The following is a 27,648-nucleotide window of genomic DNA, read 5'->3' as shown; positions in this document are numbered from 1 at the left end:
CATACAGACCCCAGTTCTTTAAGTATCACCTGTTGCTGATATGCTAAATGAGAAAGTCCAGTGACTGGCTGTCAAAACTATGTCATAGAAATGTCTGCTTGCTGTTGAACAGACATTTGAGAGTGGATCTTGCCCCAGCGCAGCAAGCCTTCTTTCCTCAACAATTTAAGAGGTTAAAAAGAAAGAGGGTTAATATTCACATGCTACAGATTGATGTTTCCCCTTAGTTATGACCTTCTTTCTGGCAGAAGGTAAAACATTCCTTCTGGCAGACTGCTTCTCAGAATACTGTCCAGTTTTCTTAAGCAGCAAAATGCTAGTCCCTCAGCAAAAAGGCAAACCAAGCATCAAGGATGCTATCATTGTGATTTTTTCACTATTCTTGATAGTTTTTAAAATTCAGATACCATTAAATTTGGCCCCTTCATTTTATCAGTAAAAAAATAAATAAAACCCGAATTTCAAAGGTGAAGGTGATTTGCTTGAAGTCTCAATCCAAATTGGTGCTATTTCTAGGAACAGAGACCATGTTCTCACTAAGGGCAAATAATACATTCATCTAATACCAACTTTCATATTTGCAATATGGGGATAATTTCTATTTTGTGGTATGTCAATCCATATTTCAACAGATCAAGATATCCTACGTAAGCTGGAAAAGGAAAAGATTCTTGTCTTCACGCCATCCAGAAGGGTCCAGGGCAGGAGAGTTGTCTGCTACGATGACCGGTTCATAGTTAAACTGGCTTTTGATTCTGATGGCATCATAGTATCCAATGATAACTACCGAGACCTTCAAGTTGAAAAACCAGAATGGAAGAAATTTATAGAGGAGCGGTTATTAATGTATTCTTTCGTGAATGACAAGTATGTTTCTTTTCAGAAGGTACCAAATAGCCTAAATCCAAGTTAAAACTAGGAATAGATTTCATATCAATAAACATTTAGTGAACACTTTTTGTATACTAAGCATTATCCTGATGGCCATGGGGATAAAAGGCTGAATAAGAAATGAGACTTATCCTTAAAAGTTCTAAAGTGTGGTGGATAGAAAAACAAACACACTGTGTTGTGATAAGTGCTATGATTGTAATTTTTAAAAGTTGTTTGTCAATGTGAAATGATAGGAAAATAAATACTTTCTGATGAAATACACAGACAAGAAAGGGGGCTGCTGTACATTAACAGTTAAAGAGGAAGAACATCTGGATTGCAAGTGTCTTGCATGTTGAGGAAACCAACAGACATGCTAGTATGTAGCCCATGGAAGAATGACATTTTTTATTGTGGCTAAATGTGAACAGAGGGAAGGACTGCTTGCTTAGAAGATAAACTTGAGGAAAGAAGGGCAATTAGAAGGCTGTCATGACAGTATAGACAAGTGGTAATGCAGGTATGAACTTGTGACAAGCAATAGTGGGAACAGAGTAAAGAAACATCCTACTTGCTTACTTTCAGATTTATGCCTCCAGATGATCCTTTAGGGCGTCATGGCCCAAGCCTTGAAAATTTCTTAACAAAGAGACCTGTTGTTCCTGAGCACAAGAAGCAACCATGCCCTTATGGTGAGTACCTCTGTGCAGAACAAGTTCTGTACTATGGGAGACAAATACTCTGAGAATACTTTCAATGTTTCCTTTCCAATTAAGAAATTCCAGCTTATTCACTTTCTGTGAGTTAAAGTCTGTATCTTCATATATTCTCAGTTACACATTTAAAGAAACATCCTGGAACTACATTTGTTGTCACTTGATAGAATGATGCATTGTGCTCTAGCTGTTTCTGTCCTGAGCAATGTAATAGAGGACAGGAACCTCCAGAAACCCACATGGCCTATTGAAGCAGAAAGGTCAATGCCAAACTGGGTTTGTCACCAAGAAGGATGTATCTCTCAGGCAGGTACCTATACCCTTTGTCAACTATCAATAATAATATCCTTTTCTTTAGAACCCTACGTTTCAGCTTGCTTTCAGACTTCATTTTAATTTACTTTTTAAAAAGAAAAATAATTTTCTATAGTGCATTCATGATATTAAGTGACTCTGATACAAATTCATGAGCCTAGCCATGAAACATGGGTTAACTGGCCTGAAGCTACTTTGGATGTTTCACTTTTTAGTTATGGGACATCTTGTTTTTTCCTTCACAAATAACGCTTATTTAGATCATAGCATATCTTCACATTTATTATCTTTACTTCATCTTCATAATGACCCTATAACATGCTTGATTATGAGCCTAGCTTGCAGAAGAGAAAAATGAAGCTTAAGTAGTAAAGTTACTTACAAGATCAGTAAGTGACATAGCTAGAGTTGAAACTTAGCTCTAATAGTCCACAAGCTTGTGCTCTTTGCAGTGCATTATGCTACCTGTTGCTGCTCTACACCATCTCTGCCTGTTATACCAAGGCAAAGTTGTGAGCCTTGAGGATAATGAAGGCTGTTCAACTGCTCAATTTTCACACTGCAGTTTCCTCTCTAGCTTCCCTTTTCCACCACTTTCTTCACAGAATGTGATACCTCCTTGGTGTTGTCTGTCTGTCATCTTTATGGTCCATTAATTTTTTGCCTTAATCCCAAACTGGTCACTCAGGTCACCTGAGTGACCAGTTTTTAGCACAGTGCATCGCACTACTGTGAGAGAATCTTACCCCAAGGTACTATTTTTCAGGGAAAAAATGCACCTATGGCCACAAGTGCAAATACTATCATCCAGAGCGGGCCAACCAACCCCAGCGTTCAGTGGCTGATGAGCTCCGCATCAGTGCCAAACTGTCCACGGTGAAAACCATGAGTGAAGGTACCCTGGTCAAGGGTGGCACAGGGCTACCTATTGCCAAAGGTGAGATAACTTCAGAAGTCAAACAGGTGGCCCCCAAGCGCCAATCAGATCCCAGTATTCGGTCTATGGCTATGGAACCTGAGGAATGGATGACTGTTGCCCATAAACCTGAGGCAAGTTCTGTCCCCTCACTTGTCACGGCCCTAAGTGTCCCTACATTCCAACCCCCCAAAAGCCATGCAGTGGGTGCACTCAATACCCGTTCGTCCAGCAGCCCAGTGCCAGGATCCTCTAATTTTTCCCACCAGAAGGCCTCTTTGGAGAACATGGCCAGTATTCAGTACCCTCCCATCCTGATAACCAACAGCCATGGTCCCCCTATTAGTTATGCTGAGCAATACCCAAAGTTTCAGTCCTTGGGGGACCATGGCTACTATTCAATGTTAGGCGACTTCTCCAAACTGAATATTAACAGCATACATAATCGAGAATATTACATGGCTGAAGCAGACTGGGGTGTATTTGCCCGGAACCCCAGTCTCTGCCCTGACAGCTGTATGAGCCATACCAGGAACGACAGCTATTCCACTTATAACAACCTGTACATGACTGTAGCTGATGCCCATTCTGAAGGCAGTTTGAAACTGCATTGTTCAGCATCTCAAAACCGACTCCAGCCTTTTCCTCATGGGTACCATGAAGCCTTAACCCGGGTGCAAAGCTATGGCCCAGATGATTCTAAACAAGCCCCCCACAAGCAGTCATTTTCCCACTTAGTTCTGCATGCCCAACATTCAGTAACTGAAGCATGCTCTTCTTGTGCTGGAGACTACCCCTTGCCTCCCAATATATATCCTGGTGCAACACCCCCCCAGGCAGGACGTGCTCTAGTGATGACTAGGATGGACAGCATTTCTGACTCACGCCTTTATGAGAGCAACCCCATAAAGCAAAGACGACCTCCTCTGTGTCGGGAACAACATGCCAGCTGGGACCCAGTGCAATGTTCAACTGACTCCTATGGCTACCACTCCCATCCCTTGAGTCACAGTCTCATGCAGCCATGCTATGAGCCAGTCATGGTACGAAGCGTGCCAGAAAAGATGGAGCAACTTTGGAGGAATCCTTGGGTTGGAATGTGCAATGATTCCAGGGAGCATATGATCCCTGAGCACCAGTATCAGACCTATAAGAACCTCTGCAATATTTTTCCTTCAAATATTGTCCTTGCAGTGATGGAGAAGAATCCCCACACAGCAGATGCTCAGCAGTTGGCAGCCTTGATTGTTTCTAAGCTTAGGTCTGCACGTTGACATGACACGACTTATTCCTTTATACAAATATGAATATTAATACCAATAATGCACTAATACTATGTAACTAACAATTTTGTGTTGTGCTTTACAAGTTGCAAAGTGTTTATAACATTGAAGCGCATAACCCTTCAATGTGAGGTAAGTTTTACTAATGTCATGTTTTCTAGACATTAGAAATTTTAAAACTTGATGAGATTAAATGACTTGCCAAGTTCACACTGAGACCAATTGACCAACTCAGAACTCTCATCCAAGTCCTCTGACTCCAAATTCCATGCCCTATTGCACTACACCATGCAAGTAATGGAGAATAAAATCCAGGGGGAGAGGCCTAAACTCAAGAAACCCAAAGGGATTCTTAGTCACATATACAATATTATAATGTATCAATGATACATTTAATTTAGGGAGTGCATCAGGATCAGGTCATATGTGCAATTAACCTTTTAGGATTTGTAATAATATATACAGCTATTTAAAAGTAAATGAATACTTCATTGCATGGCTATCTGACCAGTCAATATCTTTAATAACCACATTATAGAGTCACACTGAAGTTTCTAGAGCTATATTTCAAACTTATTGTTAGCAATTATATTGCATGTGTGACTATATGTATTTAGTTTGAGATGTGTACATCTCTGTATAACCTTTTAGATAGTGAGGGTGAAAAGACAGATGCTGCACCGTCCTCAATCTACAGCTGTACAGATCACAAATCTGACTCAACTTTTTATATGACATTTCATAGTTTCAGTTAGTTTTGCCTATATTTGAACATTGCTTTTCTTAAGTAACAGAGCAAACCAGCTCTATTTCCTTTGTACTTCTTAATTGTCAGTATTTATTGACAGTTCTTACTAGCTTTTAAGTCTCTTCACCTCAGCAAATAGGGATTAGATTGCAGCCTTCTGAAAATGTGTGTGCTAGACAAGTACAAAAAAAGCTTGACCAGGACCAAGGGATTTACTACAAGAGTAAGCTTCCTTTATCCCAAGAGACATGGTCAAACTCATAAAGCGTTCAGTATGGAACACAAAAGATGCACTCTTTTGTGAGATGACACAATGCTCTTTGCACCCGTGATCTATGTAGTATTCAATGTCACAGGATGAAATGTAATGGAAGACAATGCAGTTATGTAACCCCTCTCTCCTGCTGTCCACACTTTAGGCAATAATCACTCATTGGCAGAATTGAGAGCAGAATTTAAGAAACAAAACCAGGGGATTTTCTAGGTGGAAAAGACAGCTTCCAAAAAGGGATGCTGCAAGTTTGCTAACAAATCACATTTTTAATCCAGCAGATGAAATGGCCCTTAAATAATCATTTAATGTAGTAAGAAGGCAGGCCTCTGCTACACCATTTGTGCAACTTGTATATTGCTCAGGGTGGGTATATTTGTAGCTAAATGCCTCTCAAAGAGGTGTTTTTTTTTTTTTTTAAGCTGCACTAAATGAACTCCCTTTTGAATCCATTGTATACTTCAACATTTTGAACCATCACCAGCTCACTATTTCTTGAGCTGGAACTTGCTAATTTCTATGGTCATTTTTTCATGAAAGTTGAGAAGGCCTGCTTTTGGCCTTTGTTTCTTCATAAGAAGGTATGACACTGCCTATTAATGTTTCTTATTGTGAAACACTCTGAATGTGAGGCTGTAGTCAGGGTTGTTTCTGGTCATTTGCTAATGGCTTGCATGCTGCTTTTTGTCTGTCCATAGTTGATCAAAACGGCATCTCAATCAATGTTTCTCTTTAGTTAACCACAACTTCATATTTATATTCATCTCCTACCCTCTGATTTTCCCATTCTCTTGCACATGAAGGTGTAAAAACATTTTTTATCAGGTAGGTCTATAGAGAATGACAGTTATCACGGAAGTACATGCTATTTCACAAAATACCACCTCCTACTTTCAACATTTTGGGCCTTCTAAATCTGTCTCATGTTTAAATCAGGGTATATGACAATTTTAGTTGACTTTACTGCCTTTGTGCCATTCATCTTCCTATCAAAATTATCAATGGCACCACAGTATCCACTAGCTGCACAACTTACAGGGAAGCACAAGTTTACTCTTGTCAGCTACATTTCTCATCCTGAACATGTTCATAGTACTCAAAAAAACCTTAAAAGCTACTTCCAATACAGGAAATTCTGTTAAGGCAGTATATGTATTTATTTACTAAAAACAATTGCCATTCTCCTCATAAAATGTGAGCCAAAGCAGCTAGAAGCAATGCTCAAATAACCAGGAATGACCTTTTGTTGATACAAATTGTATCTTTTTTCCTGATTGTATAGAAACAAATGTACAAAACTCATCTAAAAGAGGTTTGCTATTGGTTTTTCACCATGTTTGTGGCACCATGTGTCACAAGGAAGGATCTCAGGGGTTGTGAGGGAGATTTTATTTCCAAAGGGCAGTAGTAGTTTATCAATGAAGACACTTTTTCAAGGCCTCTTTATTATTATTCACACAGGAACTGTGTGTGCAATTAATTTCAAGCATTATATTGCACAAGTTCTCTTTAGCCTATTAATGTCCTTGCAAAAGGAATTTTGTGTAAAATTGTCAGTGAATCACCTATAAAAATATATAAATGGAGCTATATAAGCATTAACGCAAATATCTATCTTGCTTCTTCATTAGAGAATTATTTTTTAATATTGAGGTCTGCATAGTTCTTAACTTTTCCATTTTGTCTATAATGATAAAACAGCAAATACAAAGAAGTATTGGGAATCTTTTGGCTCCCTTAGTAATACAATCAAGCTTCCTTTGTGGGGCTAAGAGTGTCTCCTTCAGGATACTTACCTCCAAGCACTTAGCAGGGGATTACTACACAGTTTTGTGTGAATTTCAAGAAGCAGAACATTTTGCAAGAGGTGCTTTGTAATTTTAAGTCTCTGAGTTTCTGAACTCATAGCAAGTCTGTGCCTGTTCAGGTCTTAAAATTTTATAGATTTTGTTATTTTTTTCATAATTTGTTATTTTGACCTGAAGAAGTGTGACTGTGGAGTGGCATGGTCAATCCAGGACACTATTTCTGTAAGGAAGTTCAAAGGAAAGTAGCCTTTTCAAAGATAACATACAGCCATTGTATTCTTGTACTCTCACTTAAGGTGCAAGGTGCAAGGAAGGGAGAAGGACAGGTGCCTTATGGAGATGGTCCACAAAGTTTTTCTTCTTCTAAGTAATGAGACACACACACACACACACACACACACACACACACATATTCTCTCTGTGTCTCTCTCTCCATCCCTTACTATCTCCCCTTCCCTCCATTTTCCAGGAGAAAACTTTGAAAACCCATTTTTTCTATTTTTGAATAAATTATCTTTCTACAATTCATACATTGATAGCCACTAATCCTTGGCACTGAGTTTTCTTTTAACATAGAAGAGTTCATTTTGAAAGGCACTTAATTACCATTCTATTCATGCTGTAAGTATGGGACATTGTACAAGTGCCCTTGTTGAGGGCCAACAATTTCACTGCACTTTGTATTCCTCTGTGAACCACATCTGGAACTGCACAGAGAAAGTAATGTACTGTCCAAAGAGTCCTCCCTACTCAGGTCTCCTTCTAACCCTTTTCTGCCTTCCACTAGTTTGTTTCTCCTTAGGTCTTATAACTGAGGAGTGTAGTCTTCAACAAAAATGGCACTACAGTTAGTTCTCCCAGTATATTTCTGTAAACTATTTGTCTAGTCTATGCCTTTGAAAAGACTAAGTATACTCACCATTATCATATTCTAGCTAGCTATATACATAGGCAGAATGACTACTTTTAGCATTGGTTTATGTATCATTGAGCTACAGTAGTTTGCTTTATTCATTTGTGAGATCAAAAATATTGTTAAATGGTTGTAAATTTTTACAAACCTCTTTGGGTTGTTTGACCCAAATATAGTGTAAGTCTCAATGACAAAATACAGAGCCAACCAGAAGTGAGTGAAAATATATTGTGTCCCAAGTTGTGTCTGCTGCTGTAATGCATGTGCAAAGTTTTGCAATATGTTCTCACTAGCATGAATGTACTATGATTATTCATGAGGCTTTGTTTCACTTACAATCTTGATGAAAAATGCTGTATCACTGACACTAAACTGTAACCATAACTATTTACTACATAAATTATTTGTTTACTAACTACTAATGGCTCTGTTTCTTCAAGAACATCACACAAAAGCCATATGACCTATAATGTAGATTCCAATTCACTACTTAAAAAAAATGAAATTTCTGTTTTTGGGATTTGCATCTTGAGTAACATTGTAAGGATATAAGGACAGGTATTTTCCTAAATGAGTTCATCTTAATTTTAGTACAATAAGCATATATACTCTAATTTTCATATATTAATACAGCTCCAAGTCCTTGTCAACTGCTATTTCCCACAGGGCTAGGCTGGGCAGCGCTTCCACTGGTGGTTCACAACCAGGTGGAGGACTGATTTCTGTAAGTAACCAATATGTTTTCCCCCTTCATTGGTGTCCCAACATGCCATGTTCTTTATTAACCTCCAGACCTATCTTTCTGTAGTGCTTTGATGTGTGACTAACATCATACTTTGATGTGTGACTAACATCATACTTCCAAGTAGTGTGGCTTGCCTGGTACTTATGTCTTGAGTAGCTTACTCCCCTATACCAGTGAGTCTCAAACTTTATAATACATCAGAATCTGTGGAAAGGACTGTTGAAGCACACTGCTGTCCATCCTCAACTTTTCTGATTCAGATCAGGAGTGTGGTGCACTATTTTTTATTTCTCACAAATACCCAAGTAAAGCTGGTTTTGGGAGATATGTGGATCTGTACCAAATTAATTTTTCTGTGCTCTTGGCAAATCCCTTCTCTTTTATTATTTGCCTTGGTTTCATAATGCATAAAATAAGGGTGCTAGCTGAGAACTATGATTTCTATCTTTTTTAACCAGCAAAATTCATTTTGCAAAGGAAATCTTATATAGAATCCCAAAACATACACAACAGATAAAATTCAGGCTTCTTGAGAGAATTAGCAGAGGGGAACCAAGAACTTATAGCACCCAGCTCCTCAGAAACAGGTACTCAGTTACCTCCTCTCACAATACACATTTATGAAATCTCTTGACTAGATGTGACTTACATGTTCTTTGAGGGCTCCTTCAGCTGACATTCCAGGGTGTTAAAGGACAGCGTTTGCCACTGTATTGAATAGGGAAGAACTGAAAGGAAATTGACTGTTAACCAAAGCAGTCACTTTGCCTATGCCTAATGTTTGGGTTCACATAGGACAGGCAGTAAATCTTAATCCTGATGGGCTACTGGGTTCATGGAACCCTTTCATAATTTGGTAAAACATGTGGACATATTCTTAAAATTCAAAGGTGTTTGGGACTTCCTAAGGATCTTAACTCAAGATAAAGCCCTAGACTGGACTCTGATGTGATATTTACACTGAATTTCTCCTAGGCATTTTCATAGCATAAGCCTTCTCCTTCCTTGCCTAAGCTACCTCAGGGCTGGAATGCTGCTGCTTCTGTCCCTTGTTTCCCCTTGCCTGTGGTCAAATTTGTCCTCACAGAGATACCCTCTCTCTAACTCAGCTGTCTCTTCCCAATGTGGGGATGGGGAATAACTATACCCAGACTTGACCTTAGTCAGCCACCACGCTGGAAATACACTCAGAAAAACTACTCATGGCGTATGAACTCCCTTAAGGTACTCAGCAGAGGCATGCATTAGGTTATCAAAACAGGTGACTGTCCTTTCTTACTGGTCAGAGGGCTCTGAGGGGTAAGAATATAGTTTATTCATCCATGTCTCTCGACAGCTTAGAACTGACACAGGGTAGAAAGTGTCTGAGGGATCTGGTGACCATTAATAGTGAGCTCAGGGTCAGTCTCTAATCTAACTCCAATGCGCACCACAGGAAGGTCCATTTTATTTTTTCTAGGAGTGGGAAAGTCACAAAAGTTTCCCTTTGGATTTCATATACTGTTTGGTACCCAATGAAAGCAGGCAGGGAAATGAGCCAGAAGGCTGCTTAGTATTAGCAGGAAGGTTGGGTGGTCTCCATGCTGTCAAGGAGGTTCTGAGATGGTTGGGCTCTGCAGCCAGCACTGCACTTCCTCTGGGTATGAGGCTTCCAAGTGAGTTGGCAGCACTTTATAGCTAAGGGGAGCAGAAAGGCTTGAAGCAGGCAGAAAGTATGAGTGGGGCCTGGTGGTGACAGCAATCTGGGACAAAGGAATCAGCTCCCACTTGAAGGCCTATTATAATCCTGCCATCTCTGGAGCCTCTAGAATAAAGCAAAGACTACATAGGTCTGGCCCAGGATACACACCCTCATCTCACAAACAATAGTTGATTATTTATTGTTTTTCAAAGCAAAACAAAAAAAAAGCCCAAACATTCAAATTTCCACCATGGTAGAAAGCTGAGGTTAAGTGGTTGGTATAGGTTGTTTCCCAGGTTGTTTCATGGAATATCAGGTACATCAGGGAAAGGTATGTTGGGGGCAGGGGGAGGTTGGAGCTGTTGCCCCAGCAAGGCTGGAAGAACATTTGCATCAGGGCAGGTATCAGAAGAGCTGCAGGCCAGTTTTAAGCCCATGTAGTTGGCCCTGGCTCCAGAGAAGACCCTCCAACTTACTGCTGCTGTTGCTGCCATTGCTGCAGTTGCCACTGCCAGTGCCACAGCTCAGGCCCAGAGTGCTGTGGAGAGAAGACAGGGGTCAGACATGGAAGAAGGCTGCACTTGGCTCTAGAAAACCTAAGTATGTTTGATGTGCATGTGCCCATGAAAAGGGCCCACTATTCTGCCTGCCTTTATAAAGAAGAGACTAGACTAAATCCTTAGAAACTACTTAGGATGGCCCTGCCTTCTCCTCAGATAAAGAAGGGGAGGAAAAGGTGGGCTCTTCAAATGAAACATAATGTAGGGCCAGTAGCAGACCTATTAGGATTGAGATAGGAGGAGGACCGAAACCACCCCAATCCCAGGAAGATATTAAAGATGGCTGCCTTAAATATACATATTTCCTAGGCCATAGAGCTTGGTGAAAGACCCTGGGCTAGATCCTTTCCTCTCACCCCCAAGAACTGGTTAAGAGGCACAAGACCAGATTGAAACTGTAGGGATAGGCCAAGTATCATTCTAGAACTACACAATTGCCCTAAATAAGATGACAGCCAGCCCTCCCTCTCCCTGGTCCAACTCAGAACATTCTTGCTTCCTCTGTTTCTTGCAGGTCAAAGGTCCTTACAGGTGGATGATGGTGACAGCTGAGAGCAAAGCCATTATCCTTCCCTTCAGGCCGATCCATGGTTACACTACTGCAGCTGAAAAAACCCTTAGAGATGATCTAGTCCCACCCCGCTCCCATCACCCACCATTTTTCAACTGAGGCCCAGACATGAAAAGGGACTTGCCCATGGCATATATACAAGTCAGGGCTAGAGCAAAGGCAAGGAAAAGGGAAGATGGGATGAAGTGTGATGGGGTGTTAGCTAAGTCTGCTTCAGTAAAGGAAGCCTACTGGAGGTCAGGAAATTACCTTCCTTTGACATTTAACAGTTCCACCTACCCACACTTCACCTTTGATACTCTGGAGCTCATGAAGCCAGCCTGGCCCAAGTTGGTTTCTCACAGACATGTGGGTCCCACACCCAACTACAGACCATCTGGCTTTCCTCAGCTGCCTCTTTTCTCCAAGAGGCATGCTGCTGGCCCATGACACAGTCTATAGCACTGCCTTGGGCCTGGACTGCTCTTGGGGCCCCTGTGTTCTATAACCCTCCAGAGGAAGGACTTATCTCCCCAGAAGTGGGCAGATGGCACAGGAACACTGTTTCAGGGGCCCACAGGGGTCTCTCTCTGGTACTCACAAGATTCTCATGGTCACAATGGCCCACGCATTCCGGAATGTACAGGCTGCTGGATGGGATCCTTTGTGTTACCAGCAGAGCCCCTCAGCAAGGGCTGTCTGGGTCCTGGCTCCCTGATGACCCAAGGGCTCCCATGCCTGTGATCCAGAGGTGAGTTTCGAGGGAGAGCATGGAGTCCTGCACATGCCTTGCTACCAAGATGCCTGGACAGTGCAGGGAGGTCTACTGATTACTCTGTGCACCTTTGGACAAATCCCTTCCTCTTTCTGGGCCTCAGTTTTCTCCTCAGAAATATGAAAAATTTGGATTAGAGCATCCATTCTTGACCTTTGGCATTGGTGGACCCTTTACAGAATCTGTCGAAAGCTATGGACCTTTCTCCTCCCCAACTGTATGTATGCATGCGCGTGTCCCCCCGCCCCACCACACACACGTGTGCGTGCTCATGTACACACAGAAACTGGATGCATTTGAGAGGAGTGTAAATCTAGTTCTGTATGACTGCCTCACTGGCTCCCCTAACTAGGGACCAGGACACCTGACAAAGGCCCTGCCAGGGACTGGAACTCATACTTCACTAATTTAAGCACTGACTGGGAAAAGCTACTTCCCCTCCCACCCCTGTTGTGTTCTCTCCCTTTCTCCCCTCCTTTCTCCTATAGGAGGCAGAGAAAGGGGAGAGAAATGCTGCTGCCATGGGCACTCACCCGTTCTTGCACTTTGGGGGTTCCAGCCGCTGCTCTAGCACAGGCTGGTCCAAAAGATACATGGTGTCATAATTCTCCAGCATTAGCTCTGCTGGGTCCTCAGTCTGACCTGGCATTCGGCCTAAAGGAAAGGTGTCCCATCGCACATCATCTACAGAACAAAGGGACGAGGTAAGAACAAACTAGTTGGTTCTCAGATAGGTGCATCATACAAGCTGTGGCCCACATTCATATGCCTTCACTGTGTACATATACATACAAACCCATGGACACATACCAGACTCTTCATTCCTTTCAGGTCTCCCTGCCTTAAAATTCTTGATGTCTTAACCTAAAAGATGGTACTCAAAAGACTGGCCTCATGAGCAAACTCATTATTTCCCCACTTTCTAATCAATCCTTCCTGATCCCTCCTGGCTTTTTCTAACTTGTATGTGTATCTTGAAACCACACCATTTTTGGTCACTTCTGATCTTACTTCTACCTCCTCTGACTTAATGCTGTTGGTTCCTTCTTTCTCATACACACAACAAAACCCTGTCTTATTACCATCCAGCCTCCGTGTGTACATACACACTCTCATAGACAGAATGCCCTTTTGTCTCCCTGTCTCTGGATTACTGCATGTGAAAAACACATGCAGAATCACATATCCATCCATCCCACTCTCACTTTCTCCTGCGTGTTCTGTTGCCTTGTTCTCATACACACATTCTGAAGGTGCTCTCTACATGAAGCAGTTAACAAGCTGATAGTAATTAAGTTCCCAGAACACAATAAACCATCCTAAAGTTAAAGAAATCTAACTATCACCCATACACTAGGCTTCTTCCAAGGCTTGTTCACACTGGATACCACCTGCAACTTTTTATAATTTCTCCAGGGTGGAGGGGACTCAAGAGTCAGCCAGGCAAGGAAGATTAGTGTGGGGCTACATTGTGTATTGGTCTTCTTACCTGAGCTAACTTGCCATGCAGAACCTTGCAAAGCTTCTCTTTTCTGGGCAAGAAGCAAGGCATTCTCAGCAGTAGGACTCTCCTCCTCTGTAGAGAAAGGCCCCACCTCCATTCTGTCTTCCTCTTCCTCATCTTCATCTTCATCATCATCTTCATCATCATCTTCCTCCTCCTCCTCTTCTTCCCATTTCTCCTGGACAACATTTTCATCTTCCTCTCCGTCCTCTTCCTCCACCTGGTCTTCCAAGACCACTTTCTCCTTTTCATCTTCCTTGATATCATTAATTGTGCCCTGCTCCCCATGATGCTGAGCTTTTCCTTCATGTCCAGAGCAGCAGTCAGCTGGTTTAAGGTTCCAATACAGTCTATCCAGTGTATATGGAGACTTACCAAGGAAGGAAGTCTCTGAGCCCTCTTGCAACAAGCTGTTATCGCCACTTTGGGTATAAATGGAACAGATACGCAGCAGTTTCTCCTGCTCCTCGTCAGGTGGGACCTGACCCATGGCTTTGAAGATGCTGATCAAAGTGAGGGATGGGGTGGGAAAGATTCACGTCACTTCAGGAATTGAATTTGGTCTCTGACCTAGATCTGACTTTGAAGGCAGTGCAGTAGAGCAGACAGAACACAAAAACAACAGGAACATGGACCCTGAACAAATTCTATGATTCTCCTCTGTGGCTCATTTCCATTCTCAGGAAAATGAGGACAATAGTGGCAACTGACTTAAATGGTGGTTGGGAATAAATAACAGCTCACATAGAATGCTTGGCACAGTGCATGACACATAGTGGGCATGCAATAAATGATAGCTATCAGTGTGTATTAAAATGTTGTATAAATAAACAAACTAGCCAATAGGCCTGCAACGAATGAAAATATAATTCCCTCTCTTCCTCTGGCCTAGCTGAATAATCTGTCCTGAGTCTCAAAGACATATTTTGAACTGTGCTAGGCTCCTTCTGAGTGGTATACAAAGTGGGATCATTTTCTGGAAACAACTACAGCTTGGCCTAGAATGGAGAAAAGGGTGGGGGGAGCAGCAGCTGACAAGACAAAGCATGTGGGAGCGAGGCCAAATGAACACTTTGGACCTCAGGCACTGTAGGAGCTATGGGGATGCAGAGAGCACAAAGAGGGCAGGAGAGATGAAGGAAGGGTATCTTGCAGAAAGACAAGAACTAGCACTGCTATGCTGTGTATGTACAGTGAGAAACCTGGTTTGAGGGGAAGGGCTGTGCAAAGGAGATGTGAGAGGAAGAGAAGGCTGCAAGGTTATGTGTATGCTTGGCAGAGGGGTCATCTATGACCTTGAGCACAGGTGAAGGTTGCATTTCTGAAGATCACCATGGTGTCCAAGTGGAGGATTGCTGGGCCAGGGTGGCCTGGAGGCAGGGAGACCAAGGAGAGTTGGTGAGGGATGACCTAGCACACTGGTAGTGGATAGGTGGTGGAAGAGAAACTGTTAAGGACAGAGGTTTTATGAACAGATGGTAGGGGTCTGGCAGTGGAGAGGTAAAGATGACGATATCTTGTACACACAGGATGGTGATAATAAAAAACCACCAACAGATACAGAGCTATCAGGAAGGAGAGCCCCTGGGGAAGAGGGTAAGCATCCTTTGCAGAGCCCCACATACAATTTGGTTATTGGAGCCATCTGGTTATGCTGGAGTCATGGGCAGGGTGAACAGATGGCTAATTTTTATATGTGTGTGTCGAGGTTGGTAGCAGAGCTACCAAGGAGCTCTGCTCAGTGGATGGCCTTCTCTCTGGATCCCACAGGTGCACTGACCACACATGGCCTCTGCTCATTAATCACTGGGGGCAGGGCCACAGGAGAGTGACTCAATTGGGAGACCCTCTCTACAGGGCTAATTTCATATTCTGAAAAGACACCGGTTCAAACAGAATTGATGCTGGTGGGGGATGCTCTTGAAAAGTTGCCAGCTTTATTGGAGGAAAAGCCAGTCAGAGAAACTCTTCCTTCTGTGTCCACTAGCATGATTAATAATAAATATTCCCAGGCACTTGATATTGGCAAAACAACATATTATTGACGTTTACTATTACCCACCCTTTATCCTGAGCTGACTAGTCTGACTCTGAGGTGCAGGTGTGACACAAGTCATAAAAATGCCTCTCCTTCCTTGGGCTCAAGACTGAGAAAGTTGCCAGTCAGATTGTTGGAAAAGAGGTTGACTTTGGACTCACAATACCAGAGCCAAATCCCTGTCCCACCATAAACAGGCCATGCAACTTCTGGTTAAAGCACTTCTCTTCTCAGAGACTTGATGTCATTGTCTGCCATGTAAAGGTGGAATACCTGTACCAAAAGTTTGCTATGCCAAATAAAATGTAATAATGTGTACAAAATAAAAAAATAACGTGTATTATGCCTGACCCTTAGTTGCCAGTAGTAGCTTTCTTTTCCTCTGGGGAAAACAAAAGCCATGTTCTGTGAATACCTAGTAGCACACACTCTGTGGCAACAGTGCAATCTAGTGGAACACTGTGGAGAGGACACAATCTAGTGGAACACTGTGGAGAGGACACAAGAAAAAGGACAGGATGTCTAGATCTGGTCCCAATTGTGGCGTGCAGACTGCCACTGACTTACAGCATGACACCTGTGTAAAACCTGTTTCCCACATTTATAAAGGGATTAGGAATAGCTTCATCGATTATCTGGGAAAGACAGGGTCTTTCCACAAGAAATTGTACACAGGTGAGCTGCTGTTACTGCTGGCATGTGTTGCATCCTTTTGGTATGCTTGGGTTGGGAGAAGGTCTCTGTGGTTCAGACATTTCTGAGACCAGCAGCTTCCACTCTGCAGGTACTTAGGATTGGAAAGTACCTTGAAGGCCACCTGTCCAAATTTCTCCATGCTGGTCTTTTCACTCCCTCCCTCCATTGCATACACATGCCATGTTCCTTTTGACTTCCTAACTTTTATTCTTTCTCCTAACTGAAAGCTTCTTCTGTGGTGATTTCCTGAACTAGGCCTTTTTGGTTTTTCTCCCAGTTTCCACCCATCCATATCACTTCTATCACAGAATACACATTTTTTGAGATTTGGCTGTCTGATTCAGTTCCATCTCCTGGAGGTTTTGATCTGGCTGACGTTTTCTACAGGGCTACTTTTTATATCTCATATGCTATTACTCAGCCCAAATGCTGTCAGGGCTCAAATACTTTCTGATTTTATTGGTGATAGGGAGCAGGGAGTCAATGGGGCTAAAAGGGTCTTGGTACCCAGACTACCATTTCATTGAATCCCAGGGAGAGTCAGCTCCCACCGAATAAAGCACTACTGACAAACTGCAGAGTAAGGTTTAGTTCAACAGCATTTACTGAGGTCTTTTTGGGCCCTGGATTTATGTGGTGTGCTGGGGCACAGATAGTAAATGTAGAGCCCTTGCCCTCAAGAATATTAGTTTGATGAAGGGAAGGAGACACTAGGGGAAATAGACATGGCAACACAAAATCTCAGATATCAGAGGAACCTGAGAGTCAATATGATAGGGTAGATCCCACCACCAAGTGAGATGGGAAACAGAGAAGGAAGAACACTTTGGGGTTAGAGAGTAAGATGACCAATTCTCTTGTGGCCATAGTAAGGTGCCTGTGGGTCATTTAAGGGGGATATCTGACATGTTACCACATATAGCATGTTGAGACTTATGGAAAAGTCTGAGCTAGGTATAATAATTTGGGTTTGGGTACTTTATAGGAACGTGTAAAAAAAGCACTGGGACTTCCAGATAGTAGTAAAAAGCATCAATAGAGTAGACAAAACAATGGACAAGGGCCCACTGGACTGGGTAATAAGGAGGTTAAAGCTTCTCTTGCAGCTCTTGCAAATTATAGCAGGTTGAGGACTAAGAAGGTAGTGACAAATTTTGAGGTTGTTGAGTATATACTATTCTTCTGAGATATTTTATGGAAGGGAAAGCAGTAAAAACTGGTGATAACCCAAAAGAGGGTCAAAGGAGATTTTGCTTATGTTGCTGTTAAGATGAGAAAAATCAGGCATATTCACAGGTTGAAAAGCAAGAGCCAGTAGAACAAGGGAGGAGCTGGGACTGAGGCCCCAATGATACTGGCAGTGGCGATTACAGAGCACAGGTGGAGCAGGCTTTGAAACAGGCAAGGCCACCTCATCCTGAGGCCTGTGAGAAGGTTGAACGTAGCCATGGATCAGTAAGGGCTGGACCTTGGGTCAAGTGGGCCCTGCTAGATGCCTCAAGTGGGCCCTGCTAGATGCCTCAATGTGCTTGAAGAAGCTAGGGTGAAATGGGAGAGGAGGAAAGGTTAAGAACAGTCAGAAAATGGGAAAGTAGGCAGAAAACAAGTAAAAGTTTCAGACAAGCAGAACTGAGGTGTGACATGAGATTAAAAATCATACCTCTACAGTGGCAGCAATCCACAGGGCTATGTGGTTTTCTCAGCAGAGCTCAGCTACCTGGGCTGAGGAGTAGGGGAAGCAGAGTAGGGAGGATCAATCCCAACCGGGGGTGGTTGCAAGTCAGAAATGCCAAAAAATGGGCAGAGTCAAGTATGCTGATTATGAGTGGCTAACATAATCAACTATAGACAGGATAGAGGGGAGGCAATGTTGCAGGAGGCAAGAAGTGGAGGAATGGAAGTCTAGATGTAGGCAAAATGATGTCATGATGAGAACTGGAAGGGCAAGAAACTGTGGTCACTGAGTAGGATGCCAGCTTTCAGAGATGGAACAGTTCTGAATAATAAAAATGGGTTGCTAAATGTAGTAAAAATTGAAGGTCACTGGAGTTGAGGAGCTGTAGTGTCAGATGGGTCACCCAAATGGAAGCTAAAGGCTTCCATGAGTATGACAGAATGGCTTAACGTCAGGAAATGACAGATGAAAGGGAGACAACCATAAATGTTTATAGGAACCAATGCAATAATTCAGTATGCTTATAGCATCCACAGTGAATTGGATAAGGGGAATCACAGGAGGTCTGGTTACCATGATAAGGCAGGACAAAATCAGAAGATCTTTGCATGTCAGGCTGAGCCTAGACTTCATCAGGAAGGCAATGGGGAATCACTAAAGGTTGTTGTGCACCTATGAGTGGTATACTTTGGAAAGATAATGACAAAAGAGCACTGTGCTCAGAGTCAGAAGATTGGGTTTACTAATAAATAGCAGCTACCATTTATTGTGCACTTACTCTGTACAGGCCACTGTGCTAAGCACTCTAGGAGAATTGTCTCACCCTTTATCAGTCTGGACTTTGCTCAGCCAGGTCTTGAGCTAGTGAACTTCATCAAGAATACCCTATTACTCCCCTCCTTGGGAGTCCCCCCATCTGTTATTAAGAAGATGGGATTAGATATCTTTGCAAGGGGACCATCCAAATGTATCATTCTCAAGCTGTGCAGCCCTGAGGCTTGTAGGGCCTTACCCTCTTTACCAGATGGAATTTAAGAGACTTACAGCTGAAGGAGTTGGGGGCTGGCCCAGCAAGGCGAGCCCAAGCAAGACTCAATCACTCGGGGCCAGTCAAGGGAGGTAGAACAGTTGAATAGCCTCCAGCTCTTTCTCGACTCCCACTGGCTTGCAGAAAATCGGCGTGCATTTCGTCCTTAGAGAAAAGAGAGAACTTCAGGAGAAGGAATCAGTAAGACCATCCCGCACAACCTTCTACCATGAAAACCTTAGCTCTGTCCCTTCCCGGGCTCTTCACCCTGTAGGCCCTTCTCTACTTCCCAATTGCTCAAAGCATTCAGGGGTCTTAGCTCCAGCCCAGTTTTCTTGGCTCTGAGAATAAAAAGGTGGGAAGAGAGTTGTTCCCTACTGCCACAGAGCCTAAACCCTTAACCAGGGATAGGTCCACCTGGTACTATTTATTCAGCTGAGAGCTGAGGTGGCAGATGCTCTTGCTTGAGCTGCACTAGGCCCTGGGGCTAGGGCTAGTCTCTCTCACCAGTCTTGGTGTTAGCCACGATCAATTCAACTGTCCATCTGAGGATGTAGGTGGGCCGGATCCCGCTTTCTCCCAAGGTTGGCAACTCAGAAAGCATCCTCTCCAGCAAGGCCTGCGTGAAGGTCTGGGAGTGCAGGCCCCTGAGCAGGGGCTGCCAGAATTGAGAGAACGGCTTTGGCACCAAGACATCGTTCAAGTCCACGTTTTCTAGTTTGTGAGGGACACCCATTGACAGGAAAATGGGAAGCATGGGCCAGTGAGAGATAAGGAAAGGTAGGGGAGTGGAAGATGAAAGGAGGATGGGAAGGAAAGAGGGAAGAGAAGGAAAGGGTGAGAAAGAAAAAAGAGGAAGAGACGAGGGAAAGAGAAGAAGATAGCGAGGGGACCCCACCACCACCACCAACAGAATTGCCACCACAGAACCAGGAGGAAAGAGGAGAGCAGAACACCAGGAGAGAAACCAGTTAGTATCTGGGAACCAACAAATAGCTCAAAACAGTATGTAAGAAAAAGAGCTCTGGTTCTAGCTTCAGTTTTATCAATAACTCACTGTGTGACTTTGGTTCAGTACTTTCCCCTCTCTGGACCTCAGTCTGACCATCTGTAACATGAGGATGTTGGACTAGATGACCTCACAAGGCCCTTCCAGTTCTGCTGTTCTAGCTCTCTAGCAAGTGGCTAAATCAGTTAACATAGTACAATAATGACATTATGTTTCCCCTCTCCCCCTCCCACCCCGACCAATTCCATGGCACCTAAGAATAGCCCAACAACTGCTACCAGTTCAGCTCAGCAGAGAGGGGCTTTCACAGGGAATGGCAGAAAATTGCCCTTGTTCCCCTGCGCAAGGCCACCCAACCTACAGTCCTGTGCAGGAAACATATATGTTAGAGCTTCAGCGAACTCCCAAGATCCTACCTTCGTATTCTATCTGCAAAGCTGCCAACTGTTCAAATGTGGGGATAAGAAAGCCATCATCCAGAAAAGCATCCAGCACAGCTTCCCTGGAGCAAAAGGACACTTAATTAAGCAACCTGAAGCAGATAAAAGTTTCTTATTCACTCTCAAGGCAGTTAATATCTCCAGCTCAAGTGGCCAAAGCAGCAAGGGAGCAAAGGAAGGGAGCTGAGAGTTTAATCTCAGGCTTCAGCATCCTGGGGTAGGGCCAGAAACTGAGTTCTGTGGGTTTTAAATAAACTTTTAAAAAAAGATTTATTTATTTATCTGTACAGAACTGGGGTATAGACCAGAGGTGCAGGGGCGGTGAGAGGCTTCACCAGAGACAGACTGGGGAGCAGAACAGGCCTACTGATGAAGTACACTGCTGAGGGGAGCAGCGGGTGGGTCAGGAGAGGTCTGCAGCGCCACGTGGGTCACCTCTGGGGCTGGGGATCAAACTCATGCTGAAGTGGCTTTAGCTTCTTAGTGCTGTGCTTTAACCCACTATGCCACCAGGGAGGACCCTAAATACTTTTATTAAGCACATGCTGACTCATCTAAAGGCCCATAACAAGGTCTATAGTTGCTACACAAACCCCAAAACAGAGAAAAAGCCTCACAGAGGTCAAAAACTTTTAGATTTCAGTTCCAGTTCAGCACGTTTGTTTCTCGACAGCCCTCTGATCTCCTACCCAGCCCCTTTCTCTATGATAGTCCTCTTTCAGATCCTAGAGCAGAACCATTGAGGACTCAATGGTTGGACCAAATATCATCTTTCATCCCAAGGACTAAGAATCCCAAAGACTCACTCTGAGAACCCAAAACAAAGATCAAAAGCCAGAGTGTAATCTCTCCTCGCCATCTTGTACAAATAAAAACAAGTAACAGGCCAGTCATCTCTAGAACTGGAAGCTCCTCAACAGAGGATTTCCCAGCTGACCAGGCCTAGAGGGGAAATAATAGCTTCTAAGGTATCACAGTGCTTGCATGGATGTCATGCTCAGCCCTCCTTCCACTGGGCTCAAAGGAAAGAGCTCTCCTTCCATCCCTCTCCCATCTTCTCAGATCAGTATCCCCTGAGAGCACTTAAAGCAGCCAGTGAGCTGCCTGCTCAGCACAAGGAGGCAAATTCTACTGCACAGGGTCAAAAGGGTAATTCTTCCAGCTTTGAAGGGCTACCTACCCAACTGATGCTGAAGGAAGTGGCCAAGGAGCCAAGGTTGGCAGACATTGATAAAATACTTGAAGATTTTTAATAGTATCATAGGAATATCCAGGGGCAATCCCAACCTATTAAGTTCCACATACCAATGTACAGAGGGGAACAAAGGTGGCCAGGGGATGGATGATAGCAGACACTCCTGCCTCTAATAATTTTAGGAACTCAAAGTAGGCATATTCTCACTTGGTAGCTGGCAGGGCCAGGGGAAGAGGATAGTACACAATACAGGGTCAACTCTGTGAGGGGTCAGAACCCTAGGATTTCCTATAACAGAAGTCTGCAAGCTTGGATATGGAGACCTTTTTCAGTGGGGTTGCTATGCTCTACACTAGAGCATACACATCCCCTGATTACAGTTACACACCTGTTCTCCCATATAATGCCCTTAAGCTCTGCGAGGATGCATTCTACAGGTGGAGCCAGGTTATTCCATGCCTTAATGGCCTGAGGCAAATGCCTAAATTTCTCCAGCACCTGTCAGCAAAAAGAATACCATTAGAAGACTGGTTCAGTCAGACATCTCCCCAACCCCTCCAAATGCTTTCCTATAAAACCTCTCAAGACTTCCCTTCAGGTGATTAAACAGGGCATGCAAAGGGTGAGCTCATAACTCCTCTACTGGCCTTGAAACTAAAAGAGTCTAATGCTTAAATGTCAGAATTCTTTTTCTTACTCCTCCTCCTCCCTTCCCATCTCCTTAATCACCTGTGGTCCCCAACCACCAGGTACCCCAATACTGAAATATCCAGTAAGGGCATTTCGCTGGACCTCAGGCAAAGTGATAAGGGGAAATAAAGGGTTATGAAAGAAAGGGAATCACAAGACCCAGGTTCTAACCCAGAATCTATCACTAACTGCATCTGTGGCCTTGGGTAAGTCCCTTCACTGTCCATGACTTCAAAATTTCTTTGTCTGTGAAAAGAAAAGGTTGAGCTGAATAGCCTATAAACTACCACCTTTCCTAAAACAGCACTCTTCAAGCTCACCTGATCTAGGAAAGTTCCTGGGCACCACCTGCTAGTCAGCTGCAGTTATACAGAGCTATGCAACCACTAAGCCCAGTTGTTCCCTTCCACCCAATGGGGCAGATAATCCACAAACTTCCATCATCTGCTACCTTCCATGGGTGTAGAGGATCAGTCAAGTGGACTCTGCTCCTCTTGTCCTTCCTAGATACCCCCTCTCTCTTTCCGAGAAGTTCCCTCAAGTTTGCCATTTTTCCTTCAAATCCTTTTCAGGACTTCTCTCAGGTAGCTGGCAAGAGGAAAAAAATGGCTGGGATAGATGAGAAAAAGTCAAGAGTCACTTTCTTACCTTAAACTGCTCCTCTTCAAATGATACAAGCAGTTCTCGGGCTCTTTCTGAAAACAGAATAGGGAAATAGATAGGGCATTCAGTCTAGTGCCCTGTTCCTGGCTGATGGGATTCTGAGTCTCTCACCTCATTTTTCGAGTTGAATTCTGGAAATTAGCATTCTTGTCTTACCTACTTCACAGGGCTTAAGGAAGATCATTTACGATAGTGAATTTTGGAGCTAAAACTCACCAAAGCCCCAGAGGAAATGCAAGACAGGGAAATAAACAGTGTCAACACTAAGCCTGAGTCTTCTAGGCTCATGGGCCCCTCTCTGTTTCCCAAGGACACCTACCATAAAGCTCTTTATGTTTCAGAGCCTTTTCCCAATGTGGATCAACCTCTTTGTTGCCTTCACTGTCTCCGTCAGCCTTGATATCCAGCTCTGCATCTTTCCTCTCATCCTTAGACTCTGGTTTCTGCTCAGTTATTTCATCAACAACAGCATTTTTATCTTCCTGTGGATCATCTTCATCTGTCTCTTCCCTGTCATCCTCCAACTCCCAGGTATCTCTCAGGCTATTCTCCAATTGGCGGCACCAATAGGTCTTCTGGAGCCAATCCAGGACAAAGTAGCAGCCTAGTATAAGGAAAGAAGGAAAGCAGTATCATAAGCATGGCCATAAATAAGCAGCTTCTAACAGGTCTCCAGCCCTCCCAGCCCCCAGCCTCATCTTACAAGCCCCCAAGGGAAAAGAACTAGCTCCAAGAAGGCACAAATCTCAAATATTCTAGGACAGCCCCTCTCACTCTGTGTTATCCTCTTTCTCTTTGATTTGTACTATCACCAGTACACTTCCTAGAAAAAAAAAAAAACTAATACTGAACTTGGAAGTGGGATAGAAAAGACAGGGCTAGAAAGTGGAACAAAAGAGACCCTGCCCTACTAGCTACTTAATGGCCTTCACTAAGTCTCTTCCCTTTCCTAAATCTGTTTCCCCAATGAAGAGAATAGATTGAATCAAGGGTTCTTAGCTGGGAACCATCATAATACTTGATGGCATATACTTGTCAAGCCACTCCTTACTCCTCTCCTCAGGCACAAAATTTAAGGCAAAATCAAAGAACTCAGTATTGAGATAACAAACTAGATCAGAACAGTATCAAGCCATATTGGAATATCTGAAACAAAAGGAAAAATAAATAATATTAACCATTTTTATTTAAAGTTCTGAGATTGTATGCACCATGGGATCTTCTGCATTATTTAACTTGACTGCTGAGCTTTTGATGCCCACCCTTATAGTTTGTGGCTCACTGTCTCATCTCAGTCCAAGCTCTGACTTTAGGCAGAGATCCTCCTCTCTCCACATTGCACCACTGTGTCCAAGGAGAGGAGTAAGGAGTGGCTTGAGAAATGTGTCCAATCAAGTGTTATGAACCCAGGGGTTCTTTAGACATACATCCAACGCAGTTAAGAACTCCTGATTCATCCTATCCCCTTCATGTTGGGGTAATAGATACTAGAAAAGGGAAGGGAGTTAGTTAAGGCAATGTAAGTAGCTAATGGGACACTCATCCCAAGTGCCTATGCTTAACTATGATGTTTACTACCCGAGACTCACCTCTACGGCAGTCATTTATATGGGGCATTTTCTTGTGGGTCAACTGATGGCGAAGTTCAACAACCCAATCCGGAATATTCACCTGATTATAGGGGAGGGTTTAAGTGCATAAATTAGAAAATATTAAAGCTGAAGGAACCACAAGAAAGGCCTCTCCCCAATTTCTACATAAAGAGAAAATGAGGTCCTGAGAGGCAGTTCTGGTCTCAGTGACTGAGTCAACGTTAGCAATCACCTCTCCTGATTCTTTTTTACTGTTTTGTGGAGGTGGTCTTACAAATTCAAAAAGATACTTGCCTCTCCTATCTACCAACTACTCTTCTCCAAAATAAAAATACTGGTCTGTATCAATCTCTTTCCTAGGTACACTTTACCTCCTTCCCTCTGTCCTATACTTTGTCCAAGAATCACCTATTAATGACAAACAATCTACCTGCCCTCTGGGCACTACACTCCTCACATACTCAGAGTAAGAAGGTCTTGGTATTTTCATGCTGGCTGGCTGAGCTTGTCTCTTCCCTCAGATAGTCAGCTCCCTGAGGGCAGGTGCTGTGACTACCACTCTTTTTCTGTGTCCACCCAGCAGTACATTCTTATGTTTCAGCTCCACTAAGCCACTTCCAGCAAAAGCAGGCCGAGCCCATTGAGACTGTAGCCATAAGGCAGAGACAAGCTCTGGTGTTTTTGATGGGCTAGGTCAGTAGTAGTGGGATGATATAGTCTGACTGTGCTAATGTCAACCCAGGACCAATTTAAAGAGTCCCTTTAGAGAGAAATAATTGATCAAGGCAACATTATCATACACACCTCCTGAGCCAGGAACTTGAGGGGAAGCTTGGCAAACTTAGTCTTCCTCTCCGAAATAAGATTCACAAACCTGGGATAAGGGGGAAAATAAGTGGCACAGCCCAAATAACAGTTTTACTAAAACTAGTTGGGACTGCAAAACACCCTGCGTGTCTATAATCTTTCCACTGACTGTTCTGTCCTTTTCCAATGGTTGGTATCAGCCATAGCTGGGAAGGGTTCCATTCAGACTGCCCTGTTCTGAAGCCCTAGAGATGAGTAAGACAGTACTCGAGCCTTGATTAGGTCTGTTTAGGTAATACTCTGGTAATCACAACACTAGAACACAATATGTAAGAACAAGAGTTTACATCAAATGATTTGGAAAACATGGCTAAAGGAGGACAAGGTAAGAAGAGCTAGGGAGGACCTACTGGTAACAAGGGGAACAATATGAGGTGAATGGTGATTTTAACAGATGAGAAAACTCAGTGGCAGCCTTTTTTTCAAAGTACACCTGACTGCTGCAACTATTTAAGTTATTTTGTAAGTCAAGAACTCCTAGCTCATGCCTCCACTTCTGCCAACTAGAAACATTTCAATGTTCATAGAGAGAAGGAGGAAAGGCCGAGTGATGCTAGATATAGATAGGGGCAGAGTTGGAAAATTCACATTATTACATCATGACCAAGAATATTAAGCCAGTCATAAAAGTTCATCTGGGTGAAAGAGTTAAAATGGATAGAAATGATAAAACCGTCAAAGCTAGAAAAGACTCACAGGGATCACTGGCTGTGAATCAACCCACCCAACATTCTAAGCAAGGGGGAAAAGAAAAGTAAGAGAGGCTTTCAGGAAAAGAAAAAGAATGTATGTTGACAGGTGGTACCAAACACTGCCAAGCAACCACTGGGATACACAAGGCATTTTGCTTTAGGTAGCATCTGAATACAAGATTTCCTTATTACATGCTATCCCCACACCCACCTCCACCCCTACCTCCACCCCAACCCAAGTAGGTCTTACCTGACCAGTGCCATGCCATAGAGTAGTCTAAGTTCATCAGTGCCCAAGCCACCAGTTACATCCATGAGCTTACAGCGTACCAGGTCAGCAGTAGAAGCCACTGCCAGGGGGAGTTCGTTTCCTAACCTGAAGGGTCACAGTCCAGTACCATCATAAAAGTTACTTTCATTGGTCCACCCTCCACCTCAAAATTTAGGTTGATGTAAGGCTATTCCTACTATATACTGGCTCTAGTGAATGAACACGCAATCCAAGAAGGTGAGAAGAGGGTAATGTCCCTGGAATCCAACAGTATCCTAACTGCAATGCAATCAAATAACAATTAAGTGTGGATACACCGCTATCTTTCACCCTGAAACTCTCAATTTGGCTAGAGAAGACCCTTATCTCTTGAGATCTTTATTTGTTTTTTTTTTGTTCCCAACTCTCTTACCAGCCCGATTTAAGCATCCCAGCCAAACATGGTTTTGCAGGCAAGTCAAAATCAGAAATCCACCCTAGGAAACTAATCTACCCCTAAGTCTTAGTTCAGCCACACTGGTCCCTCCTAAAACCTCCCCATGATGAACGAAGATACAGGCTAAATTTCACAGATTTGACAACAGGCTTGCTGAAGCACACCCACTTTCTTTCTGCAAATGGAAAGAGCAAGAGCTTGGCTGCTACTTTCTCCCAGGCACCTGGGAGAGGGGCAACGCCCAAACCAGTCACAGAAGCACCATTACACAATTTGGAGGACGTCTGGCGAATGGGGCTTTATAGTTAATTCTGCAAAGAAGAATGTGAGGAGCCACCAAGCACAGGCAGGAGGACTGAGTGTGTCGCTTTACCTGCTCCTCCACACGGTGATACGGTTCAGCGCGTACCGTTGCAATTTATGGTCGTCGCAGAACAGATACACTGTGACCTGATCCCACTCGGCCCTATTGAGCCAGGCGACAACGACGCGATGGGCCCAGGGTAGCGACGACCCGTTTTCTTTGACGCACTTTCCGCACCACGCACTCCACACGCGATCCATTCCCCGGGGACCCAGACCAGGCTGGCCCCGGATTCCCACCAGACACTGGATTCTCTGCCAGACCTAGTGCCACCACACTCCCCTCAGCCTCCAGCTCAACGTGCTACCTCCCTCCAAATCACCGTAGCCAGCAGC

The 27,648-nt window shown here is 43.5% G+C and overlaps 2 protein-coding genes across 7 annotated transcripts in view; one reads left to right on the top strand and one right to left on the bottom strand.

The window, feature by feature from the left end:
- The window catches only part of ZC3H12B (zinc finger CCCH-type containing 12B), a 46,206-nt gene extending 42,031 nt beyond the window's left edge, over positions 1-4,175 (top strand). The window contains exons 3-5 of the mRNA XM_004695173.2: positions 633-867; positions 1,459-1,565; positions 2,671-4,175. Of these exons, the coding sequence (XP_004695230.2) occupies positions 633-867; positions 1,459-1,565; positions 2,671-4,094 (1,766 nt within the window). The 3' untranslated portion in view covers positions 4,095-4,175. The remainder of the gene's footprint in view (positions 1-632; positions 868-1,458; positions 1,566-2,670) is intronic.
- Positions 706-27,648, bottom strand: LAS1L (LAS1-like (S. cerevisiae)). Of its 6 annotated transcripts, XM_012734444.1 has the most exons (15): positions 27,323-27,647; positions 26,493-26,618; positions 25,488-25,557; positions 24,681-24,762; positions 23,411-23,695; positions 23,077-23,123; positions 22,127-22,236; positions 20,520-20,605; positions 19,602-19,808; positions 19,112-19,259; positions 13,644-14,161; positions 12,688-12,838; positions 10,746-10,807; positions 9,238-9,316; positions 706-793 (listed from the first exon to the last, which is right to left on the bottom strand). In XM_012734444.1, the coding sequence occupies exons 1-15, from the start codon at positions 27,511-27,513 to the stop codon at positions 784-786; spliced, it is 2,172 nt and encodes a 723-aa protein (XP_012589898.1). In that variant the 5' UTR covers positions 27,514-27,647; the 3' UTR covers positions 706-783. The 6 variants fall into 6 exon arrangements, with proteins under 6 accessions (XP_012589898.1, XP_012589901.1, XP_004695229.1 ...); XM_012734447.1 differs by lacking the exon at positions 9,238-9,316 and having other exon boundaries at positions 743-793; positions 27,323-27,646; XM_004695172.2 differs by lacking the exons at positions 706-793; positions 9,238-9,316 and adding an exon at positions 20,152-20,202 and having other exon boundaries at positions 10,234-10,807.

Source organism: Condylura cristata, unplaced genomic scaffold, assembly GCF_000260355.1.
Source record: "Condylura cristata isolate star-nosed mole 26May11 unplaced genomic scaffold, ConCri1.0 scaffold00056, whole genome shotgun sequence".
NCBI classification, from domain to species: Eukaryota; Metazoa; Chordata; class Mammalia; order Eulipotyphla; family Talpidae; genus Condylura; species Condylura cristata.
This window is presented reverse-complemented; position numbering and strand designations above follow the sequence as displayed.

Excerpts from the sequence above, each read along its gene's own strand:
- LAS1L (XM_012734443.1), bottom strand. The coding sequence starts at position 27,513 with ATGGATCGCGTGTGGAGTGCGTGGTGCGGAAAGTGCGTCAAAGAAAAC. Across the intron at positions 14,162-19,111 it reads AGCCCCCAACTCCTTCAGCT|CATCTTCAAAGCCATGGGTC; the intron begins GTAAGTCTCTTA and ends CACTTTGATCAG. Across the intron at positions 12,184-12,687 it reads CCCCCAAAGTGCAAGAACGG|GCATCTTGGTAGCAAGGCAT; the intron begins GTGAGTGCCCAT and ends TGCACTGTCCAG.